General features: G+C 39.0%; 1 protein-coding gene across 5 annotated transcripts in view; it reads left to right on the forward strand.

Moving 5' to 3' along the window:
* The window catches only part of LOC109430942 (homeotic protein distal-less), a 239,049-nt gene that overhangs the window by 61,067 nt on the left and 152,398 nt on the right, over positions 1-25,584 (forward strand). For all 5 annotated transcript variants that reach the window (XM_062852612.1, XM_062852614.1, XM_062852613.1 and 2 more), the window contains exon 3: positions 19,441-19,631. In XM_062852612.1, the coding sequence (XP_062708596.1) occupies positions 19,441-19,631 (191 nt within the window). The remainder of the gene's footprint in view (positions 1-19,440; positions 19,632-25,584) is intronic.

The following is a 25,584-nucleotide window of genomic DNA, read 5'->3' on the forward strand; positions in this document are numbered from 1 at the left end:
AAATCCCTCGCTTTCATAGCACGCATGTTGTAGAGACGTGTGCCCTCTGGCAAATACGGCAACACAATGCGCACAATCCATTCCTTTTATATCCATAATCATCGAAGCATATGCTCCGAATATCTTTCGGTGCACACAATAGGGATGGAGGATAACCGTTCTAATAACAGCTTTTCACCCCAAATAATGGAACACAGTGGCAGCAGCGGCGGTGACAACTTCCCCCAACCGAAATCCATCGATCACACGGTGGCGGCAGCGCGCGTTTGCTTTTAGGCCGAAATACCGTGTACTCGGTGTGGTCGATTTCCTGATTCGATTCTAGCCAACCGTAAGGAGGCGTCCTTATGCGAATGGGGCGTTACTCTGCTTTCTGATCAGCAGCAGCAGCAGCAGAACGCACGAACGACGCGACACTGCGTTTCGCGTTCCAGCAGGCCCCGCGACGACGACGACGACTACAACCAACGCGCACGGTTGGCGTTGAAATGGAAAATTGAATTTACATTTGAATGAAGGCGCCCTCAGCTTCAAGCTATGGCTCTAGTTGAGGGCGCGGAAGTAGTATTTTTTCGTCGGCGGCGGTTTGGTGGGGGTGAGTAGCTGAGCTGGACTTTCTGGAGTGGAGCGTCCATTAGCTGAGGCTAGCTTTTGCTCGTTGTTAGTTTTGGCGTCTTTTGCTTTTTCTCTACACCCCCAACCGGACCGTCAGTCAACTTTGTTTGTAGTGGGACAAAGTGGCCGGAAGCGATACGGAGACCCTTTTTGTGTGGAACGGAAAAGCGTGGAGTTGAACAGAGTTTCGCGTCATTTGATGGTGAGATTGGTATTGTGGCGCGTGCTTCAATAGGTTGCTGGATGGCTTAGGATTGAATGGACTTTAATTGTTAGGGAATCTAAAGCCTTTGGGCTGATCTCTACATCTGTTTGCCTAGTGTTGTGATCACTAACTAGTTTAACCTTTCAGGACGCGTGCTATCAAGCAGCTGAAACTGCACCGCGCTCGCGCTGGATACGACGAGCGAGGTTTTTTGGTAGTGTTGCACTTTTTACAACGGCGCGCGTCCTGAAGGGTCAGTTCTTATAAATTGAAACTTGTCACTGTCCTTTAGTGACGTTTCAGTATAGGATACGAACACTTAGAATTGTTCCGACATTTACAACGCATTTCGTTGGGCAGCCTCAATTTTCTGTATGACTGCACCTTCTGCAGGAATTTTTCTCTGGATTCCTCTATGTCTATGAAATTCTTCCAAGATACGTCCCTGAAATTCGCCCATGATTTTTTTATAACAGATTCTCCAAGATTCTGTGCCAGATTTCTACCAGAGTTCCACCCGGGCTACAGCTGATCATGCCGGAATCTAGAATATTTCCTCTCGTGTTTTAGATGTTTTCTCGACATTTCTATCTGAGTTTCTCGGGAGCACTCAGTAAATGTCTCCTTCTTCATCTTACAGGATTTCCAGAAATTTCATCTAGATTTCCTCTTGGGATTTCTGCTTGGATTCCTTTAAAATTTTTTACAGGTATTATAGTCCATTAGTTCTAGAGAGATTCGTGTAGATATCCTCTAGGACTATCCTCTAGGACTCCTCCCGCAATCTCGGTGCCTTTTTCCTCATCTGTAGAGCCTTTTTACTATTACATCCATTATTTAGAAATATTGGGGAATGACCCATACATAATTATATATTTTTGACCCATATATAATAATTTGATGCTAAATATTACACTAGTTTACAAAATAAAACGAAAGTCGTGAACTTCTGTCAACTACCAAAATTTTTGAAGCATAATTTAGCGCTGATTTCGAAACCGTGCTTCAAAAACTTTAAAGTAGAACAGTTTTTGAGTTTTAGCTCAATAAGGAGTTTTACAATTTTTTAAAATATGGAATTTAATAAAATACAAATATCTTGCGTTTTGTTCAACCAATTTTAAATCTTTTTCCATAAATTAAAAGCTGTATATAATACCATTCGATCATCTGAATGCAGGTTTTACGTCAGATTCATGAAATTCAAGATATTCGCGAGTTTTGGGGACGATCTCCTTGAATTTTAGCAAAATTTCCAAAAATATATGAAGGAATGTATTTTTTTTTCAATCAAAAAAAATTAAAAATTCTTTCTCAACGTTTATTTGACATATCGTTTGTATGCGAGTTACACTAAAAAAATCAGCTCAATCAGAGCATTGATTATGGAGGAATGAGATGTGTGAAGTGAGCGACTTGGCTTAAAAATAGAACAAAAATCGATTTCAAATCATCAACCGTGTATGGAAAGTCGAAAAAAATTCCGCTCTACTGTATTTTTTTTCCTTCGCGTTTTCGAACTCAGGGCATGATTTAACCCCAAATCGATCATCAGCTTACCGAGTTCAAAAATGCTGTAAACTAGTGTCTGGCTAGATTGTCGGCGTTTTCATTTCCCAGAACTCCATAATGGCTGGGACCCAGAATATAATTACAGGTCAGACTCGATTATCCGGAGTATCGATTTTTATTTCACTCCGGATAATCGAATTCTCCGGATAATCGAATCACGAAAAAAAAAAATTGGTATTTAAAAACGTATGGAAAAGTAATGTTTTTGTTATTTTATGTGCATGAAGCAGTGACGTAGCCAGAAATTTGAATTGGGGGACGTCCATAAATTACGTAACACATTTTTTATTATTTTCTTTCCTCCTAGTCATACTATTTTAATGAGACCCTTGAAGTTTTTGTATTGGTCATCGCACTATGTTGAATTCCCCCTCTTCTCGTGAAGCGTGACGTTAGTTATAGGCGTTCCTTTAGAATATTGTAAACAGTGGGACCTTGATTGTATTTTAGGCTGACAAAATCGACATAGTTTCTTTTTTGTGAATTTTGAGCTCCATAAAAATGTTCTGATTATGTTTAAGGAAACAATACAGTTTTTTTTTTTATTTTATTTATTTCCTACATCTTCAACTAATTAGTTGTACAGACTGGTGTGATAATATTGATTTACAACAAATAACTTAATCTAAGCAATACAGAACGTTACAAAAACAAGTATGGGCTTCTTTCAAAAAAAAAAAAAAAAACAGCGGATACATAAAAAGTGACTAAACTAAAACATTTCAAGGTTTCCAAACATTTCTATGCTTAACTTGAAATTCGCGGAAAACTATTCCATTGGGCCAGGTCGACTCGCTCATAGCCCGATCCTTCCATCGATCATTTAGCGTGACTTTGAATGAGATGTAGTCTAGCAGTCGACAATTCGTACGTTTGGAAACTAATTTTCTTACGTTGAGGCAGTGTCCAACCGGGACGCCCAAACATCCAGAAACCATTGTCTCAATATCACTTTCCGAGGTGGTGTTATCTATATTAGTCAATAGCAACGAGAAGCATGAACCATCGGTACCATCCACTGTTGTTTGCGAAGTCGATTGCATGTCACATTGCGCGGTCATTTGATGCCTCGTATCACTCTCGTAGGTAGTATTTGTTCCCTTTTTTGACGATGAAACGATAGGAGTCGAATGGCGCAATAGATGGTTAGCAGCAGATGAATCGTCCGACGGAGGTCTTTGTAGTGAATTCACAATTAAAGATACTTGGCTTTTCAGTTTGGTGATTTCAGAATAGAGTTGGCTGATTTCCATTACAGGAGACGATTTGTGTTCGTTGATCTTCCATTCATCGAACTTCGGCAAGCATTGAGGACACATCCACAACATTCCAATAGATAGTGCGTGAAGATGGTCTCTACTCATACCAATACATGCAGCGTGGTAAGAGTTGCCGCAAGGCCCATCCCGGGTAGAGGCTAATGGCAAACAAAGGACAAAATAATAACTGGTTTTGCCATCATATCTCGTTTTGCCATTCTTCTGTTATTGTGAAAAACTTAAAATGGCAAATCAATAACAAAATATACAATCATAGCAAATCTTGTCATTGATATGTTATTCATGAATAATGCTAAATAACACACCAATAACAAAAATGACTATCATGGTAAAACTTGCAATTTAGCACCTTTTATAATGAATTGTATAAAATATAAAAACAATAACATAATTTACATTCCTAGCTAAATTTGCCATTATTTTGATATTGTGAGAAACTATTTATAAACATTGGGCACCATAACATATTTTACTCTTAATATACACTCCCGTTCAAAAGTTTGGGGTCACCCCCTCAAAAACATGTCATTTTTTTAGGCCCATATCTCCGCCAATTTGCATCCGATTCCAAAACCCTAGGTTTCATCCAAAAGATAATAAGTCAAAGAAACTTTGAACATGATTTAAAAGAAACTTTTTCAAAAAATTTTGTATGTAAACTTAACCCAAAGTTGCCAAGTTTTCTAAAAAATGAATATAAACTTACGGCAGTGTCGCTGGAATTTGGGTCGACCAAATTTTAAGATGAGAGCGGTAATATGACCCATTTTCTATTAGCTTTCAACTGCTTTTTACAGAACTTAGTTAAAAAATCTAGAAAAAAAGTTATTAAGTAAATCAATCCTTGATGTCATCGACCAAAAGTTTGGGGTCACCCCTCAATATGATGTATCGGCCAAAAGTTTGGGGTCACTATCGTAAAACATGGAAAAGTGATTTGTTGATATCTTTGTCATCTTTCATTCAATTTTAATTCTTCTTGGCTTAATTGAAACAAAATGAATGATACTTACTGCATAGACATTGAACTACACATATTTGTTGAAATTAACATATAAAACTTAACGTAAAGTTGCCTCATTTTTTGAAGCGTGGTAAAATGTGCTAACTTTACATAACATTTTTATATACAAAAATCGTTAAATACGTTAAGTTAAAGACATCAAACGTAAATTTAGTTAATTATCTTTGAAATGAGCCAAAAATAATTAAAATTGAACTATAGATGACGAAGATATCACCAAATCACTTTTCCATGTTTTACGATAGTGACCCCAAACTTTTGGCCGATACATCATATTGAGGGGTGACCCCAAACTTTTGGTCGATGACATCAAGGATTAATTTACTTAATAACTTTTTTTCTAGATTTTTTAGCTAAGTTCTGTAAAAAGCAGTTGAAAGCTAATAGAAAATGGGTCATATTACCGCTCTCATCTTGAAATTTGGTTGACCCAACTTCCAGCGACACTGCCGTAAGTTTATATTCATTTTTTAGAAAATTTGGCAACTTTGGGTTAAGTTTACATACAAATTTTTTTGAAAAAGTTTCTTTTAAATCATGTTCAAAGTTTCTTTGACTTATTATCTTTTGAATGAAACCTAGGGTTTTGAAATCGAACGCAAATTGGCGGAGATATGGGCCTAAAACAATGACATGTTTTTGAGGGGGTGACCCCAAACTTTTGAACGGGAGTGTACCATTAACTATTATATTGTATATTTCAAGCATAACTTTTCAATTCGACGTATCTCGCAAAAGTAAACAAATCCGGATTCTCAACTGTGTGTTGGATTCGCAATGGATTCTATTTGATGCACATTAATTTATGTTATTTTAGAACTCAAACAATTAAAGAGTATAATTTGTAAAACGACGTATCTATCTTTTTCGACGCAACGGTGGCTACGTTCATCAAAGTGAATTTAATTTTTAAGTTCGTTTCGTTTTGAGTTTTTAATTTCCACAAAATAAAACTGTTTTTACATTGATTGATGAACTTAAATTTTATTGAAGGAAAAAAAATAGCTCATTTTACCTTTCTTCTGCTACTTTGAAAGAATAACTGAATCTACCATTATTATAAAATTGAATTTGAACAACTAAACCTACCATTATTTTGATCGCCACATAAACAGCTAAATTTGTTCTTATTCTGTTATCAATAACTCAAGAATGTCATATTTTGTTATTCACCGATAACAGTTAATTTTTGTCTTGTTTTGTTATCAATATCTCAATAACAACTTATTTTGTTCTTCAATTTAATCCGCATGCTTTACCATTACTTTGTTATTACAATGGCAAAATAAGTTATTTTTAAGTTTTTCTGCTACCAAAATTTTGTTATTATTTTTGTTATTTTAACTCTTATTTCAAACAAACAAATAACACATTTTGCCATTCAAACATTCTGTTTTAATGGTAAAATTTGCCATTCTTTTGCCATTAAGCTCTACCCGGGATTGCACACAGCATACAATGCCAGCTCCGTGTATATGACGATCGCGCATTTTTCACATTTCACCAAATCATCACTGGGTGCGACTTTCTTTGCGGCCATCATTTTAGCGCAAATTCTTGAGTACTTCTAAATTACCCACGTATATCCGACAGCAGAAGTAAATCAGCACCAATATCCAGCAGATGTAGAAATAATTTCAACAGAAAACTTGCAGAAAAAACGGTCAATTCGGAAGAGCGTAACAGTACGGCACAACAATTCACAACTATCAACACAACCAACTTTTAAAACTCAAAACAGTTAAAAGGAGATGGTGAAGGGGTATTTTTTGTCAGTTTTGATGAACAAGAAAAAAAATGTAATGAATAGGGCTGTGGTATTAGAAATGTTCTTTTGCTATTTATAGCGAAACAATTTTATCTTATAATTTTTGTGGGCATGATATGCCTACTGTAACACAGTCTTCTCGGAGCTTTTTGCCGAAATTGGGATAACCCCTCCTTTGGCGCTACTTCTGTGCACGGGCCTACCGGGTAATATTACAAAGTATTCTAACCCAGAAAGAGCTTCTCCGCTAAGTCTATGATACACACGTAAACTGAGAGTGGCAATGTCAATTCCGCAAAAACACACATAATACGAAAATGATTACAATCTCGCTAGAGGAATCCTTGTAGATAACTATAAAGGAATTCCTTGATTTGTCCCTGGAAAAATTACTGAAGGAATCCTTAGAGAAGTTTGAAAGAAGTTTCTAAATCACTCCGGAAATTACTGTAATTCAAAGAAGATTTCTTTAAAAAAAATTCTTGAAAAATCCCCAGAGGAATCCATAGACAACATCCTGAAGGTCTATACCCGAGCAGGAACGAATTAGATATCAATACAAGACAAGGTATTGAATCATCGACAAAGATACCTCAACAAGTTATTGGTTTGGTATTGAGGACTGCTAGAGGTATTATTGAATTATAGAACACGCACCATTTATTGTTTAAGATTTTGCATACCTCAGTTTAATATTCTACACCTATTCTCTCCTGCTCGGTTATCTGGGAGTTCCTGAAGAAATCCCTAAAAATATTCTGAGGAATATTTAGAAGAAATTCCTGGATTGGCGTCTGTTTTTAAAGGATACCGTAAATTATATTTTGAAAACAGACGCAAATTTAACATTTTTTTCGCTGAAACGAAATTTTAAATTGTTTGGCCCTTTTCAAATATATCGAGATCCGTCCCAGCAAACCAGAAGTCATATAAGGATGTTAGTCTAAAGTTATATTTATGAACAAATTAAGTTTGAATTATATAAGCTGCAATAACAAATTAGGTTAAATCGTATACGAAGCCCACAATTTTATCCGATTTCATTTGGCAGTATTAATAATTTCAAATTTGCGTTACCAATTATATAACTTCAAGTTGACATTCTTTAACAACTTCAGATGCACTTGTTGTGACTCCATTATAATCTCAAATGCGAGATTGCATATGAGGTCATATTTGTAAAAATTAAATCATACGGCAAGGGAATCTAGTTGGAGAGCCAGTAGATGATTAAAATTGAGATGATTTTCGAAACAGTTCGCTAAACGCATCGCTCAACTCAAATAGTTACAGATGCAGGAGAATTGTATTAGATTCACCTACCTCAATGCCCTACTGGCAGCTCCAAGGGCAGCACTGTGGAAGTACCAGTTCAGACGTATCGCGGATCAGCGGCTGCGCTGTTCTAAGTTAATGTTTCTCTCGTTCCGCGAACAAAAACCATTCAGATGCAGCTGCACAACCTGATATCAGCATAATTAAAGAATTTCATCAATTTACGATATCTATTTCACACTTTACTTGTAGTTTCACCAACGTTTTTGCTGAACTTCACACTTTCAACAAAGAGACTGACACGACTTGTTATTTTATTGTTTGTGAATGAGAAATCGTAAAGGGTCAGACTAATTTATATATGAAGTTATATAAAACGCAGAATGAATTCGCCAAGAATTGTATATCAAAATGATATTGTCAATATGTACGTAGATGACCACCAAAGTGTGTACGGATATAGCAAATCTGAGCATTTAAAGCAATTCATTTTGAACGAATAAATATTCATTTAACTCAGTTGCGAAAGAGTAATGCCAACCAATGAGTGCAAAATCTTATCATCCAATACTTGTACTTGAGCATTGCTCACCAACCTTCTAATGATTTATATTTGCTTACATTCCACGTTCTACAACAGTCAGGGATTGATACAGTGGTAGGGTATCTGATCAATGAGCTTTAGGTAGGAAAATCTAGGCTTGTTACCTTCTTTTTTATATTTGAATATGTGAAAATGAAATCGTATATATTGCAAAGCAAAGTTATGAAAAGAAGTTATATTACATGCCAAATGCATTCGTCCGAAGTTGTATAACTCAAAGTGGTTTTCTGAAAACGTACGTATATGGCCTCCAAATTTGTGCGAATAGAGCATATATGGTGCATCTTATACAATGTGTTTTGGAAGGATAAGAGTTCACTTAGCACAATTGTAGCAGAGTTATGTGAATCAATTTGTTGGCTGGGGTTTGTTACGTAATTTGTGAATGATTTCAAAATATATCAACTGATATTAAGATTGTTTGTAAAATGGTATGCAGAATGTAAAACATTCTTTCTTGTTATAAAAAAACTAACAAAATCAGGTCAGAAAACCGACAATACAGTGTATCAAACAATTGTCCGTACAGCAATTTTTTCACCAAAATAATTTTTCATTCAAATGTTCATAAGTTTTTTATAGGTCAATCAAAAATGCTAAAATTTTAACCAATCATAAACACTATATTGAAGCCATTAGTAGAATTTTAAGCGAGATCGAGTAAATTTTCTGAAAGTTATAAAACTTAATAGATTTTTGAACAAATTTTTAAAACCTTATATCCTAATATGTACTTCATGAAACTTTTTCATTTTTGTTATGTTACAGCTTATATATAAATCTTACATATGTTGCTTTGTTTGAGGTTTTATATTAACTACAAAAAATATATAGAAAATCTGTATATGTTCAGAGTATTATTTGGAAATTTATCGTATTTTGATCAATAAAAGTGCCAAATGTTTTCAACTTCTTACAAATTTCTGAATGTAATATTTTTATTAAAATTCATATGCAGAGTAGGTCCTATGCTGCAATAAATAAAATTAATGCACTTTTATTAGTGGAAAACGTTTGGCAGATTATATGGTAAATTTATAAACATCGTCAACTACATAAGCAGATTTGTCATATTTTTGTAGTGAACAAATTAACCCTAACAAGACTGCGTATTAAATGTTCATGTGTTAGTGTTTCCTCAAAAAAATTTGAAAATATTCCATCCAATATTCATTGAGATATAAAGCATTGAAATTTTGCTTAATAAACCATCAACCATTACTAAAAGTTCAATAACTTTCGGAAAACTTATTCAATCACGCTCAAAATTTTACCAATGGAGCTATAATATGTGGTTTATGATTTGTCTAAATTTCAGCGTTTTTGATTTACTTATAAAAAAGTTATGAACATTTGAATGCAAAATTATTTTGACGAAAAAATTGATGTATGGACAATTATTTGATACACTGTATCTGGAGAAAACGCAATCGAGGCCTCCCAAAACCGGGTCAGCACAGTATTGTAATATTAAACGATTTCGAATTTCTGCATTAAAATATTAAAAAAATCTCAATAAAAAATACTCCGGATAATCGAGTCAAAAAATTCCGGATAATCGAACCCCGGATAATCGAGTCTCCGGATAATCGAGTCTCCGGATAATCGAGTCCGACCTGTATTTCGTTCCTACTGGCCAATTGCTTCACAGAAATAATGTATTCTCACACTAGCTTCAACTGACACGTCAGTGTCTTTAGCGCATTTAGAGCACCTAGATTTCTTTGATTTTAGAAAATATGAACCCAACACTCTTTAGCATTTCGCTCGTCTCTTTTTTAAATTGCGGTGATAATTACATTTCAGTTGTGTGGATCAAAATAAATTCGATTAATTAAGAATTTATTATGATCCACACAACTTTCTCACTGATGGCTTGTTATTACCAATAACGGCTGAATAAGAAAGCCTTAGTGCTAAACTTTCAATATTGCAGATAAGCTTGATAAAGTAATGTAGAGTTGATTGATAATCTTCTATTTATCATCATATATTCAGCATACGATGCTAGGGTGAACAAAAGCAACGTTGTAAACTCAACAAGCTTCTATTGAACTTCCATCTTATGCAGCTACGCAGCAGAAAAATATAAAAATTAAACAGCACGTAAATTGAAGATCGACTGAAAATTGTGAAAGAAATTCTGTAAACCACGTGCATTTGGTGTCAACCAAGCAGCCCGCTCAGATATCAACCAATCAGGGGGCTTGTTTACAGATTTTAAGGCATATTCGCTTGAAATTTACATGCTTCATGTCAGTAACTCTCTGCGATTGCTCTGCTTGCTCGTAGCTGTGACGGTTTTCTTTCATTTTAACTCGCTACAGCAGCCAACACTGCCGAAGACAGTCGTTTAACTTTACTTGTGAGGATTTTAGCAAGCAGAGATAGCCGTGAGGAGTAAGGTTTGCTGCTCACATCCCAAGGATCTGAGTTCGAATCTCGTTCGATCAGAACTGTTATTTTTCTTTTTTTTAAATAGTCATCTGCAATGCAAATCTAAGATCGCACAAAAATTTCCGTTATATATGACGGGGTCCGTTTTTTTACATTCGATCCGTCACAATTTTACAGGTTTTGTTCGTACTGTGTATTGACACCATTAACCAACCATTGTTCAGCTATGACGCTCACTGTTCAGCAATCATTGTTACTTGGGATTTCCGGGATTTCTCCCGAAATTGATTGTTCCCCAGTCGTTTTTCTCTTAAAAGTATTGCAGAACTATCGCTAGTGTTCATCTCTAGGTTTCTACTAGATCCTACCTAGAAATTCCCTCGAAATTGCTCACGGACTCCCTAGGATCATAGTTCCTCTCGGTATTTCTACAGATGATTATCCCCATATGACTATGGTGGTGAGGTGTGTGGGTAAAGTTCAAAAGGCCTCAAGTCGACAGAAACATGTTTTTTTTTACAAAATGTTGATGCGGCTCTTTAATTATTGGTCTTGAACTGTGCTCAAGTATGTGTTTCTCAAGAAATTCTTTCGAGGGTTTTTTTTTTCACAGAGATTTCTTGTGGAGTTTCCTTTGAGATTATTTTGAAGGATTTTCCAGGATTTCTCCCGAAATATCTACAATAAATCCCTTCCGGATCTATGTAGGGACTCTTCAAAGAGATCTCCAATAAATCTTTCAGTTTTTTTTTGATTGCCTGGCGAGAATTCAGCTGAAATTGCTAGCAAGGTTTCTCAAGATTTTCGCGGAATTTCTCCTAGAGTTTTTTTTAATAGTTTTTTCCAGGAGTTTTCTTGGGATGGCTTCTGGAACTACCTTCAAAATTCTTTATGGATAATGAATTTTCAAATCGTTGGGCAAGTAATGAACATCGTTTGCTAATTTTAAGACTGCGTAGCCGTTTTTGATGATAGCTGAAACGAAAAACATCCGGACGCAACTCTAGTAAAATCTTCGACAGAATCTTTGAAGAAAAAAAAACAATCTTAAAAATACTCTGCAAAAAATCTCAAGAAAGTTTTTGAGAGAAATCTTGTGAGGGATTTTGGAAGAAACAGAAGGACATCTCAAAAACAACTGAGTTAAAACCCCTGGAATAAAAAGTATTGAAAAAATCAGTTGTGGAGCACTGGAAGGAAGCCCGCTAAAAAACTCAAAAATAAATACCAGGAGAAGAACTTTATGCGAAATATCGGAAAAAAATCAGAAAAAATGATAAACTTATGTGGAAGTCTCGGGAGGAACTTCAATAGAAAACCAATTAGAACTTCTGATGTGTGAGAACTAGTATATGTTAAAATTCACGAATATATGAAGATGAAAAATAGGATTTTGTGTAAAAGAAGTCCTGGGACGAACTCAAATCTCGGGATAAACACTGGAATCTTGGAAATCGTCTTCATGTAATCCCCAACGATATGTTTGAGGGAGAAAAAATTTTTTTACAGAAATTCTTGGGGAAACTCCCAATGAAATCCTGGACTACACTCCGTGAAACCCCTAGGGAAAATCTCCAGAGGTTATAATGGAATCAGAGTGCCCCTATAACCACAACTGTGTGTATTCAGCATCACCATACCGAATATGCTGGGCTCGATTCCCAGTTTGTCCAAGATCTTTTCGTTAAGGAAATTTTCTGGACTTTCTTGGGCATAGAGTATGACTGCCACACGATTAAACAGCAGGCATGAGAGTCCATAACCTTGCCACAGTCCCCGGCGAGACTCGAGCGAACTAGACAGAACGCCCGAAACCCTTACGCAATTTCAGTCTAGAGACCTTCCCAAAGAAACCGTATCGTCCATGATTACTCTGTACGGTCAATACTGTGGTACGCCTCCTTGAAGTCAATGGACAGGTGATGCGTTGGAGCCTGACGCGAGTACATTTTTGTAGGATTTGCCACAAGATGAAGATCTGATCCGTTGTCGAGCGGCCATCAACGAAGTCAGCTTCATAGCTTCCCACAAACTCATTTAATTTAGGTTTAAGACGACGGAAGACGATCTGGGATATCACTTTGTAGGCGGCATTCAAAATAGTTACCGTACGGAAGTTCTTACACTCCAACCCTTTCTTGTCGATGGGGCATACCACCCTTTCCTCCAATTCCACCGGTAGCTGTTCGGTCTCCCAGATCTGAACTATTAGCCGGTGCAGGCAGGTGGCCAATTTCTCCGGCCCATATTGACGAGTTCAGCTACGATATCATCCTTACCAGCTGTCTTATTGTTCTTGAGCTACTAAATATGTAGCATCCTTAGTTTTCCTCAACGTGGAGGTTGGCAAATCTTGTAACTTCTCGAGTGTAGAATTAGCATTTAAGTTAAAATACACATAAATAAAAACTAAAAAAAAAAAAATTGTAACTTCTCAACCTCCTAAATCTTTCAGCAACACTGAAATGGTTTCATTTCTTATGAGTAGCTGCATGCACACACATCTTGAATTTGAAAATGAAATCCGTTAAGTTCTGTCTATGATTCCATTTGAAGCGTTTTTTTTTTGTGTGGATAGAATTATCCAACAGTTTTTGCATCACGTCTTTAACACCTACCCCTCGCAAAGAGAATTTATGATGCGTCAGAATACTCTTTTTTACATTTAGTTAGTCCATCACTCGGTTCAACCTGTGCTTCTGATGCTACCCATAATTCATTTTCGCGTGCGGCATGCTTCAACCGTTGTTCGATGCACTTGTTTCTTCGTCTTCGAAGAAACCGAATGAAGAAGCCTATGGTACGTATGGTGGTGGCCTATTGCGCTGCTCATCGTCCAGTTCGGTTCAGCATAGGGTACAAACGGCACAGGTAACAGACGACGGACGAACGGTCAACCGGCCCAGCCGGCCAGCCAGCCACACATTCAGTCAGTCAATCAGTCATTCAATCCATTTGGAGTATAGGGGGGCTACGTTGAAAAAGTCTGACATTTCCTCTCTTTGTGTGCCTTCGTGAGTGTTGTTGTTCTATTTTTTCTTTCATAAATAGCATTGGATTCACTCTTTTAGACTCGCAGAGTTAAACTAGAATGGATGGGGCACGAAAAAAAAACTGCACACACGATTAATTAATTGCTTTTGAATGGAAAAGGAAGCAAAGTGCGCAAAAATAGAAGAAAAAACGCAAAGAATGAAGAGCACAATTGTTTTCCTATTCCTTTTAAAGATTGGAACACCTTCAATAATGTAAGGCACGAATCGTGTCAGTAGAATTGTGGAGCCAAATGAAGGCAAGGTTCTATTTTGGCTGCTTCAATGTACATTGGAGCTTGTGCAGATTTGTGGTGCAAATTTTGTTCAATATGCGATCATATGGGCTCGGCAAATGCACAGTTGCATATTCAACAAGACATGTGTGCTGCTTAGGATGTTTTTGTTTCCTGGAAATAAGAGATAACATTCAACGTTATAATATAACTATGTATGTATTCTCATTGTTACATGCAAACTCAATTGCAATATTTTTGCAATTATGATCAATTCATTATTGATAGGATTAGCGGCAACTGGCTTTTCTTATTTTTATTCTGGGGCTGTTCCAGAAATCCTATCAATTAATCTGAAACCAGAAATTACTTTTCAAGAGATCGAATCTACAGTAGTATGTCAATAACTTTTGAAATTATATATAAGAATGGCTTCTTTTACGCACTGAAATATCCAGTATTTCTCTCCTGATTCAACTCTTCACGCACAGTAAATGACGCAACAGGTCATAGCTTCGGTCATATTTAACCTGACCATGACTTCGTTAGAAAGAAATGAATGAACTCCTCGCTCTCACATCCCGACAATGAGCGTAATTTTTCATCGCTAGCTCACTACACCGGACCGCGAGACCTAGCTGCCCACCATACGATGGCGATGTTGTGTCAGGCCGCAATTTTTCATCCCGAGAAAATGGGTAGCTCCATTGCAGTAGAAGCTCACTAAACAAAACAAACTACGGAAAGAAATATTTGTCCATTTCGGAAGAATGGGTGCGCGCGGGAACCTGCAGCCACTGCCGCAATTGTACCTATTGCGACTAGTTACGGTGCGCGGGCGCATACCGGCGGGGTCTATCATTAGTCTTTGAGGAGCATCCTCCGGTAGCCTGGGCCTCATCCCCATAGATTCAGATCCATCCATCCAGAGCTCATAGAGACTGTAAGTAGAGGGAGCGTTTTGTTGATTCTTTGTTTATTGTCTGCCATCAGGTTGTGTGTGTCGTGTTTGGCCCTCACGGCATCGGCATCACATTGTAACGCGAGCGAGAGGCCTTTCGCGGGAGCATCCACTACTGCCTACTTAGGAGCGAGAGCTCTCACACTCCCGAGACCCGAGACCGTTGCGTTGTTGGTCGGGGTATGTTATGTTGTGATGCCGCTAAACGGTGATGCCGCAATTTATGGTGGGATCAGTCATTAACGTTGGGTTTTGTTCAAATTCTTCATGCTAAATTTAATAACTAATGAGGTGTTAATACCGTGTAATTTATGCTTGATTTATTTGTAATTTATGCATTGTCTGTCTGTCTGGACAGTGAGTGACGAGAGCGAAGATTTGTATCAATGCGGGCAAACAAGAAATTGAGAAAGGTGGAAGGGGCTGACACAAGGTCATGGAATGGATATTTCACAGAGATTGGGGTTTCAGGGCAGCTTCTACAAAGATCGGCGTTTTCAGGGGTCGAACGAGTTTTAGAGGGATTTTGAAAGGTTTTCAAGGGGTGTTCCATGGGGCTTCAGGAATCTTCAGAAGCGTTTCAAGGGTATTTTAAGTTTCAGGGGGTTTTAGAAGGCTTCTTTTTTAAAATTTCCGGGAGTTTAGCGGGAATCCCAGCGGCTTTCATGGTGTTTCAGCGGAGTTTCAGGAAACTATATGGGCGTTTTAAGAGGGTATCAAGGGAGTTTTGAGCAGTATGAGACAGATTCCGAGGAATTCCTGTGCATTCAATGGTTTTATTAGAGGTGGGCAAACGACACACATCAAAGATCGGATTCGAGCCGGATCATTCACTCTAGCGAACCGGATCTTCTGAACGGATCTGTGGCTCAGTCATAAATGTCCGAATCGACACGTGCTACTTTCTCACGACAAGCAAACACAGCCAAATATCGGCAGGTAGGAACCCTCACCACCACAGTCTTACAAACCAAGTTTTGTCCCCTGGCTAAGACTTAACGCATGAGGTCCGCAAACAGCGCACACGATGCTCAATGGGCTTATCCACCGATAAACCAAATTCACTCATTTCGAGTATCTTCAAACTAGAACGGGGTCATTTCCAATCAGAATCGTCCAATTCTGATTTGATGCGATCCCGCTCTAGTGTCAAAATTCTCAGACCGAGTGAATTTGGTTCATCGGTTGATAAGTTCATCGGGTACAATGTGGATGCAGGTATGCCATAAAACATCAAGAGAGTATGACGTATGATGTGCCTGAGAGAATAAGCTGCACGCAATCCAGACCGATGCAAGGAGGAGCAAACGGTTCCTTCCTCGAGACTTTCATTTAGAGACATGCGTACGGGTGATCCGGCTCTCTCTGGACAAGAGCCACGGCTCACTCGCTCACTGCACTAATCCGGATCATTTGAGCGGCTCCGGATCGATCGTTTAGTATGAATAGGTGGTGCTAGCGCTCTCAAGCCGTATATACGAGAGTTAGGATATGGCGTCCTCGGTGATAATTGTAGGAAAAAAACTTTTCTACAAGTTTGTCAAACACCTCATTTCAATATTATGCTTCTGAACTGAGCTGTGGATAAATGAGTCAAATGATTGCCAGGTGATCGAAAACATCCTTGCACCTGATAATCATTAAGGTGTCCCTTAAACCCCTCGAACCACCATAAAAGCTCGTCAGAGCCCCCTGAAAACTGCTGGATCCCCTACCTGAAGCCTCCTTCCAACACCCCAAAAGCCCGCTGTAGAAGGTCCCTCTCTAGCTCATTGAAATTCACAAAAATCCCCCGAAATCCCCGAAATTCTCTTAAACTCATTGAAAACCCTCAGAAGCCCCGCGGAGTAGCATGAAACGCTTATTAAAGCCCTCAGAAATATCTTCAAATCTGTCCTGAAACCAATTAATTTGTGGGATTCGTGGCCGTGTGGTTAGCGGCGTCAGTTGTCTAGGCAGTTCGTAAGCCCGGCGTATGGGTTTGATTCACGCTCCAGTCGGTGAAAACTTTTCGTCAAATAGAAAACAGAAAATTCTCCACTGGACCACTGCATTGGGTGTTTCGAAAGTTGTCCATTGTCACATGTTAGTACTCGATCAGCCTGTGAAACCTCTGGTAGAAGACGGTTTAGTGTCTTAGAAAAAAGTTAAGATTCATAAGCCCCTTGGGTACTGTTACTATTATTATTTTATCTAGGGGCACGGAACCCATCTTACGTAAAATGTTCCCATTTTCAGCCTCAAAGCTTATAAGGGCTAGGGTAAATCGCTAGTTGTTGCACACCTTAAAACTCGTCAGTTGTTACACACATCAAAAGAAAAACATGGAGTGTGCAATAAGTGGCGAGTTGTTAAGGTGTGCAATAGCGATTTACTCTATTTGTTTTGTTTATGTTTTGTTAGGAGTAAGCATCCTAATTAACATTTTGTTGACTGATTAATCCTGTAGAGGTTTTGAGAACCGTCATAAAACCTTATTTTGATACTATGATGATTCTAAGAAACTCTTCTAACCTATTTGACTAAAATACGTTACTTGAGATTCGTGATAACAAAAACATCAGAAGCAATCGGTGCATAAATTGCCTTTGTTTGGAATCAACCTCTGTAAATATCAACATTTTTCAGGCGAGTGACCTTAAAATTCATTAAATCACTCGTCTATTATCAGGATTTACACCACTGAAAAACAAACATGGAAAGAGATCAAATCTGAAGTGAATACGTGCTTACTAATAAATCTAGGATAGAACGCTAGGGGTAGGACATTCATCGCCGTACTCACACACAAGACAATTGATTAATTCAGAGAGCAACCCTGCATTAAATCATGTATGGTTGCTCTCATGAGTGCTCTTGCTCTCAGTCGCGAATGTTGTTACTTCAGGCCAAACATTTCAATAGGTCCTATCTGCATTTGAGAGGCTCTCTTTGTTCAATTTCTCTTTCAATTATTGCAATGTAATGGCACACTTTTTCAACTATTTTTGCAGTACAAATCAAAAGACGATTGTTTTGACCATCGTTCAATGCAAGGAGACAATCATTATACAAAGAAACAGCTGAGATATTAACGAAAGAGAGGGAAACCAAAGAGAGCCTCTCTTCTGCAGATTGGACCTTTAGACATGTTTGGCCTGACTTCTTCAGTAGTTCGTTTCTGAGGCACTGGCACAGGCACTGAGGGCCTATCCATTAACTACGTAGACTCCTAGGGCTGAGGACTGGGTTGGCCAAAGTCTACGTTCTATACAAATTGAAACGTAGACAGAAGTCTACGAGAGCAGGGTGGTTTAGATTTGCAGAAATGAGTGTACGACAGCGCGTAATGAACTACAGCTACCATTTGTTTTGAAAGTGTCTGTTGTTGTTTCGTTCGTCAAAAAGTGCTGCATCTCTGCAAGTACTAACCAACACAAATTCCTCTCTTACATATATTTCTCTCATATTCTGTTGCCATCAATGTGTTGTCATGGATTTTCTCTCCTCAACAAATGCGTTAATAGTTTTCTCAACAAAATATTTGTAAGATTTGCTGCTCTTGATCCGCCTTCTAACTCAATTCTATAAATTTACACAACGATCTCAACTCTCATTCGTTTCGTTATTTCATTTTGTTTTTTCTCTATCCACAAGTAACATTTTGATGGCCAATTAGCCTTGTAGTGGTTTTGGAAACCGTCATGAAACCTTACACCTTGTATTTTGGTTTTATGAGAACCTTTTCTAGTCTATTTGGCTGAAAAATGTAACTTTTTATGTACTTCCTGTTGATTTTCAAAACAAAACTTCTTTATTTGATTTCACGGCAAATCAAACCATTTTGTTTACCCCAAAATATGTAGATGTTTTGGGTATTCAAAATACAAAGTATTCGACAATGTACATGTAACATGTAAACCAACTACAATCGCAACAACCTGCACTAGCACATGCTATACTAGGGTTAACCGCAATTCGGTTTGACCTGATTGACACTCAATTGAAAAGCCATCAATCAACAACGCACTACTGTTGTTGCGATCAGTATTATACACATTACTTCACATGTAGACAGACGAAGACTGTGCCATTCAAATAGTCGAGAGACAGCAATCATTACTTCGGTAAGGTGTTATTCAGAATGCAATATGCAATTTGTAACATTGTAAGCGCCGGTAGTTTTACTACTGATGGATCCAAAGGAGACATTCACCCCGACTGGAATGAAACACAAGACTAGAATTGTAAGACCTTGATGGCTTCTTCACTCACTGCACTAATGAAACTAGGTCAGCCCTCCCTTCAGTGTTTGATCAATAAAGCACGCACATAGGTCGTGCCTCTCATACCTACTATGTTGCACTCTGCTGATCACAAACGCACTCTCGACGACGATGTTGTCGTGAGTGACGCTCGCTCCTCTTCCCACAACCCTTCCGAAACGCACTAACCCCGTTTGGTCTCCCCCTCTCATCGTTTGTTTTTGCAGATTTCCTCTCGGACAAAATCGAAGACACCGGCCTGCGGGTGAACGGTAAGGGCAAGAAAATGCGCAAACCCCGCACCATCTACAGTTCCCTACAGCTGCAGCAGCTCAACCGAAGATTTCAACGGACGCAGTACCTAGCGCTACCGGAGCGAGCGGAACTGGCGGCCAGCCTCGGGCTAACGCAAACGCAAGTAAGTGACCTTTCTCTCTCTAAATAATCCCATTCAATGCCTTGGTGAAAAAACTTGTTTCGCAGTTTTTGTGACAGAGAAAAGTCTACCGAATTTGGTGATGTTCGCCAACTACAATAGATCTAATCTTTCTGGTACCGTAAACCGGAGTCAAATTGATCTCAGGGTCGAAATTGATCAGACGTTTTTTGGTTGAAATGGTTGAACCTTTCAAGTATCGTGCTGTTGGAATCAGGGACTAAACGGTACTTGAAGGAAAACTACTTAAAATATGCTTTATCCAACTCAAAAACGTCTGATCAATTTCGATCCGGAGATCAATTTGACTCCGGTTTACGGTGTTTAATGTTCATGTTGCTTAAATTCCACAAATGTTCTAAATAATTTTAAACAGAACCATGCAAATGTACATTGCTTAAGCCTACATTCACACTGTTAGCATGGTTTCAATAACACATCTTACGCCTTCATGTAGGCAACCCCATACACATCACCAATAATGTTGACGGTCGCCATAAGAAGTCCAGTTAGCGCCACTGTGTTCTGTGTGTTAATTGGACCACCCCAAAAGAATTGGAAACCCAACAAAATAAAGAAAATTGAAAACTATACTCAGCACAAACAATACCCAGATAACGATTCCACAAACGTCTGTACCGAATCATCCGCAAAAAAAGGCACATTCCCACAATGTTTATTAGATTTATTAAGCCTCAAATCAAAATCGACATAATATGACTAATTTGATTTGGCCGACGAGGCCCCCTACTGCTTGCATATTCCCTCTCTATTATTTGTGGTTCCTCGAAATTTGCCCGGATTTCCCCGTTTCAGCCGGGCCGGGCAGTTCTTTTCAACAGAGACACCGCTCATTTTTCTCGATTAGCTTTTCAAAACTTGCCACTTCCCCACTCTCTGGCTGCGGCAACACCGGCGTCACCCATCTCCATATCACTCAATCAATGTCCTGCCGTGACTGTTGTGACGTGGCGTGGTATGAGTCCTGCTGAGGCTGGGGGTGGATGGCAAACAACTGGTGCTGCTGCACTCAGGGGAACTGTCACGCTGGTTTTATTAGAAAAGGGAAACAGTTAAATTTCTCTACACACTGAACAAAAAAACACAGAATACTAGTACAATTTAATTGGAATCGCAAAAATTGAACCAAGTGTGAAATACTGCTGAACATTCACCGACATCTTTGGGTGTTTTCACTGATTTCACTTACTTTTTCCCCGGTGTTTTTGTCAAAATATCAGACTCAAGAAATTTGATCTAAATCAAACAATTTGGGTTCTACAATTTCGTACATTTTTCCAGTAGTTGTTCGTTTTATTTTTCAAATCATTTGAGTACGTGTATGTCGATACTTCATTAATTAACACATACTTATTAAAAAACATTTGTTTAAAATTAACAGAAGTTTGATATCAAAAAGTTGGATTAGATGAAGATTATTCTCAGTGTAAGTGGAACAATCTGATGTGCATGTCATCATGTGGCATCTAACTGGGAAGTTTTCTCAGTGCAAGCCCACAGAAGGGAGTCTTGAGTGTTTCTCATCGCACCCCTCTTCTGGTAGGCGCTCCGACAACATGAACGAGGGAGGTGGAAACTACAATTGTTCCATCCCTGGCAGGCAGGAGTAGAAATTTTCCCGGGGGCCACAGAAAGGAAAAATCAACCGAGGCAGACAAAAAACTTGACTTTTATATGAATTTAACATGACATTGGGCGATTGAATTGGCTTGCCCGGTGGTGGCGGTGATGGTGCTGGAACCGAACCGTTCCGTGTTGCGTTGGGATTCGAAAGTAGTGCCAACTAGCAAGGATTTCGGGAGACAGCTATGCGGCAGGGAGCTGAAGGACCCGACTTGCTAAATACCACATTTTGGTGTTCTGCTTTCGGGGCCTTTGGGGTTTTCATTGTTTGATTTTATTTTTTCTTATTTCGGGTAGGGAAATGGGTATGGCCCGAAGAATGCGACCCCAGCCAATTAGGTTGCATTAGACTATTGCTGCCTGTTGTGAACTATGAGGGGTTACAACAGTTGATTCGAGCTCTTTTGGTGAGTGGTAAAGGGAAATTGGTTTTCCACGCGATGTTTGGGCGTTTCCGCTTTTTCGGGGAATTCAATTCAGGACGAAAATTTTGGAAATATATTTTGTGGGGAGTCTAGCTACTAGTGCTGCGTTTTTTTTTATTGGACTTACATATTCAATTGAATAAAAGGAGCTGGAACGTTTGGGTAGACATCCCCGTTTAGGCGATTTTTCTCTATATTCCAACTAATTTAAAAAAAATTCTTGATTTGGTCTTCCGATTTTTTGTTTAAATCTTAACAATATTGACAAGCATTTAGCAAAAATTCTAGAGGTTTACCTGGATAAATTCCAGCAGAAGTTCTGAAGGAATCCCTGGTGTAATTCTTAGAGGGATCCTTAGAAGCACTCCTGAAGGAATCACAGGAGGAGTTTTAGTAGGAATCTCAGGAGGAATTTCCTGAGAAATTCGTATAGTCACTCCATGACGAACCTCAGGAGGTATTACTAGAGGAATCTTGGCAGCGATTGATTGAGGATTCTCTGGCGAATTTCCAGCAAGAATCCCATGAATTCTTGGAAGATTACCATGGGAAATGCAAGGAAGAATTTTTGGAAAAGAAAATCCTGGATCAGCAATACGCTGGGAGAAACAGTGGAGGTATTTGTAACGGAATCCCAGGAAAACTCTGAAAGAATCTCTGGAGAAATCCCAGGACATATTTTTAGAGAAATCCTAGAAGGATTCCTAAAGGGAATTCATGGAGGAATTGCTAGAGTGGCCACTGCTGGAGTGGTTTGAGGAATCATATCTGAAGCTTCTGAAGGAATACCAGTAGGAATGCAAGCAGAACACCCAAAAGAAATTCTTGGAGTAATCCCAGAAACAACTCCTAGAAGATTACTTTGAGAAAACCCGTAAGGAATTCCTAGAGCATTCCCACGAGGAATCCCTTGATAAATTTCTGGACGAATCCTTGCTTAAATTCCTGGATAAACTGCCAGCAGGAACAACTTGAAGGGTTCCAGCAGGATTTTTTTGAAGAAATCCTAACTGCGTATGGATTTTAGTAATATTGGCTCATATAATTAATATGTTTAATCGATTTCTCCATGGAACTCATCAGAAACCCTGAAACGTCTAGAAACGCCTAAAACTCATGTAAAACCCACCTAAATCTTTTCTAGATACCTCAGAATTTTCTAAAAATCCGTGCTGAAATTTCCTGACATCTTTCGCAACGTTTTTTTTTTTTCCTGACACCTCTACAGACAACCTTTAACCTTCACTGGAGTCCCAAGCAACACGCATGTCATATAAGAGTTACGGCTGCGCAAGTTTTGGTTGTTTAGAAGTTACTACAATGTTAGAATTACGTCAAATAGACTTCTATACAACCATAACTTGCGCTGCCGTAACTCTTAGGGCTTGTTCACAAATGTCATAACGCTGAGGGGGTGGGTGGGTGTCCTTCATGGTGTTACAGCCCGAACAAGTAAAATTCTTCCCCATATAAATAGTGTTACGAAGGGGTGGGTGGGTGTCAGGAAAGGCCAATTTTGGCGTTATGAAATTTGAGAATGAACCCTTATATGACATGTGTGTTGCTTGAGGTCCGCTGCAATCCCAAGAAAACCTCTGAAAGTTTTCGAAATATGCTGAAACGCCTTGAACTCTCTCAGAAAACTCCCTTACAATCCGTCTGAAACCCTTCTGTGTGGAGAAGAATATTGTAAAATGAAATTTCAAAGATGTCGTTAGTATTACAGCCATTCATAAACAGCAGTGTTTCCATTGCCTAGTTCACCTCAGACAGCAAAAACTATCCATATAATCTGGATACTTTTAAGTGGTCAAGTTAGTTCCCACGGAATGCCTACCGTAACGGATTTAACAAGCCTTGCACTTCTCTTCAGCCCAATTACCGGGCATTATATTTGAATGTACTGTTTGGGAACACAAACAGTATCGAGCGAAACTGTCGATCAATATGCCTTATGAAACCTCAACAAAAAATCGACCTTCCACTCCATTCATAAAATGTAGTCGATTGTTTTTGATAACCGCAAAAAAACGAAAACAATCACTCAAACCTGATTTGTGGTCCCAATATGGACCGGATGATGATAAATGCTTTCAACGCAAATAGAAATGAATAATTGTGCTACCAGAAAATTGCTGACGCGCACAAACTCTCTTTTCTCGCGCTTGCCCCTTAAGCTGACTCGAGACGCTACGCACCAACTGACCTAAACACAATTTATCAAAATCGTACCTCTTGAATGACGTTTAAACTAACCAACTTTCATCAACACCACTGAGTTTGGCGGGTTAGAGCGCAGCACCATCTGCTGCTGTTGCGTGAAGTAACAACTGATCATCCCACCGCGCCACCACCACTGCACCTCTAGGTCTAGAGGTAGTGTGGCACTTCGTTGAACTCAGTTAAGCCTGTCTCCTGGGTGCTGCAACCTGGGAATGGAAATGGCCATTCCAATCACTCAGCAACCGACGGCGTGGCGCAGCAACGACGCGACGTGGTCCAGCATTCCCGCACAGCCGCCGTCGCCGCCGCCGTATCGATGAAGAGTGTGAATCACTGAGCAGCAGCAACAGCAATGGCAGCTCTACAACAACAGCAGCAACCAATAGTCCGGCCATCGCGCGCATAGCTATATAATTGAAGCAATTATATTCGATGATAAATTGATTTTTCAACTGTCCGCGATCGAGCCCGGGGTTCGGCTTCAGCAGAGTTCACGGTAGCCGGTGTGACAGCCCCCGGAACGCTCCGTGAATAATGAGGCATTGTGTGAGTGTGGGGATGCGAGGGGCAAAAAAGCAAATCCAGCGACACGGTAGTCAGTGTGTAGACTTACTTCAGTTCCATATTGGGGCGACGTTGCGTTGCGTTGTTTTGTTTCCAGAACCGGGGGATGGTTGTGACGTCACGGCGTAGCGTGACTAGACATATGTGGCCGGCCGGTCTTGGTGTCCGTGGTGTGTTCCTAAGATGACCTGCTGATTGCGGGACCAAAGTACCAGAGCAGTGCTGAAATTCGATACGCAAATTGCTAGGAATTGGAGCACATGTACATTGAACAGTGCAATGACCATGACGGAATTTAACAACTGTATTGACTTTGAGTCATCGTTAGTCATGTAAAATATTGAGCAATTGAGTGCGTTTTGCACTCAACGGTTCTTTTGCGTCATTAAAAACGCAGCTAACCGCTCAACATGCACGAATATTCTAGGTTCTTCAATGACTTTATTGGTTTGGAAAGATTCACGAAGATTTGAAATTTTTTGAAAAGGCAACGATCCATGAACGCATGCAAAGGTCGGTAAAGATCCATCAAGGTTTTCAAGGTCTTTGGTTGTTTGGATCCAATAAGATCGAATATATTGACGATGATCTGCGAATATCTATGAAGTTAAACGAATAGACTGTGTTTGTTCGCTTCGCGAGGGTCCGAATAAGTTTGCGAAGGTTCGCAAAGGATCATTCATCAGGATGATTTAAAAAGGATTTAAGAAGCTCTTGAAAGGTCTGTGTAGTTGCGCGTTAGTTTTCCAAGGACTGGGATAGGACTGATAGGTCGTAAACGTTTTCGAACGTCCGCAAAGGTCCATCAAGTGCTCTGAACGGTTCACTGAGATCTGCAAAGTCCTTTGAAGGTCAGGACTACATAGATTCCTGCAGCAGTTAATACAGAGATTCCTTGAGTCATTCCACCAGATATTCCTCACTGTATTTCCCCAGAAATTTATCCGGCGTTTTCGCTTAGGATATATCAAATTATTTCACCACGAATTCTTTGAGAAATTTATTCAAAAATATTTGCTAAGAATTTCTACGGAATTTCCTTATGTCAATATTTCAAGTTTTTAAGGAATCTTTGTATA

Source organism: Aedes albopictus, chromosome 2, assembly GCF_035046485.1.
Source record: "Aedes albopictus strain Foshan chromosome 2, AalbF5, whole genome shotgun sequence".
Taxonomy (NCBI): domain Eukaryota; kingdom Metazoa; phylum Arthropoda; class Insecta; order Diptera; family Culicidae; genus Aedes; species Aedes albopictus.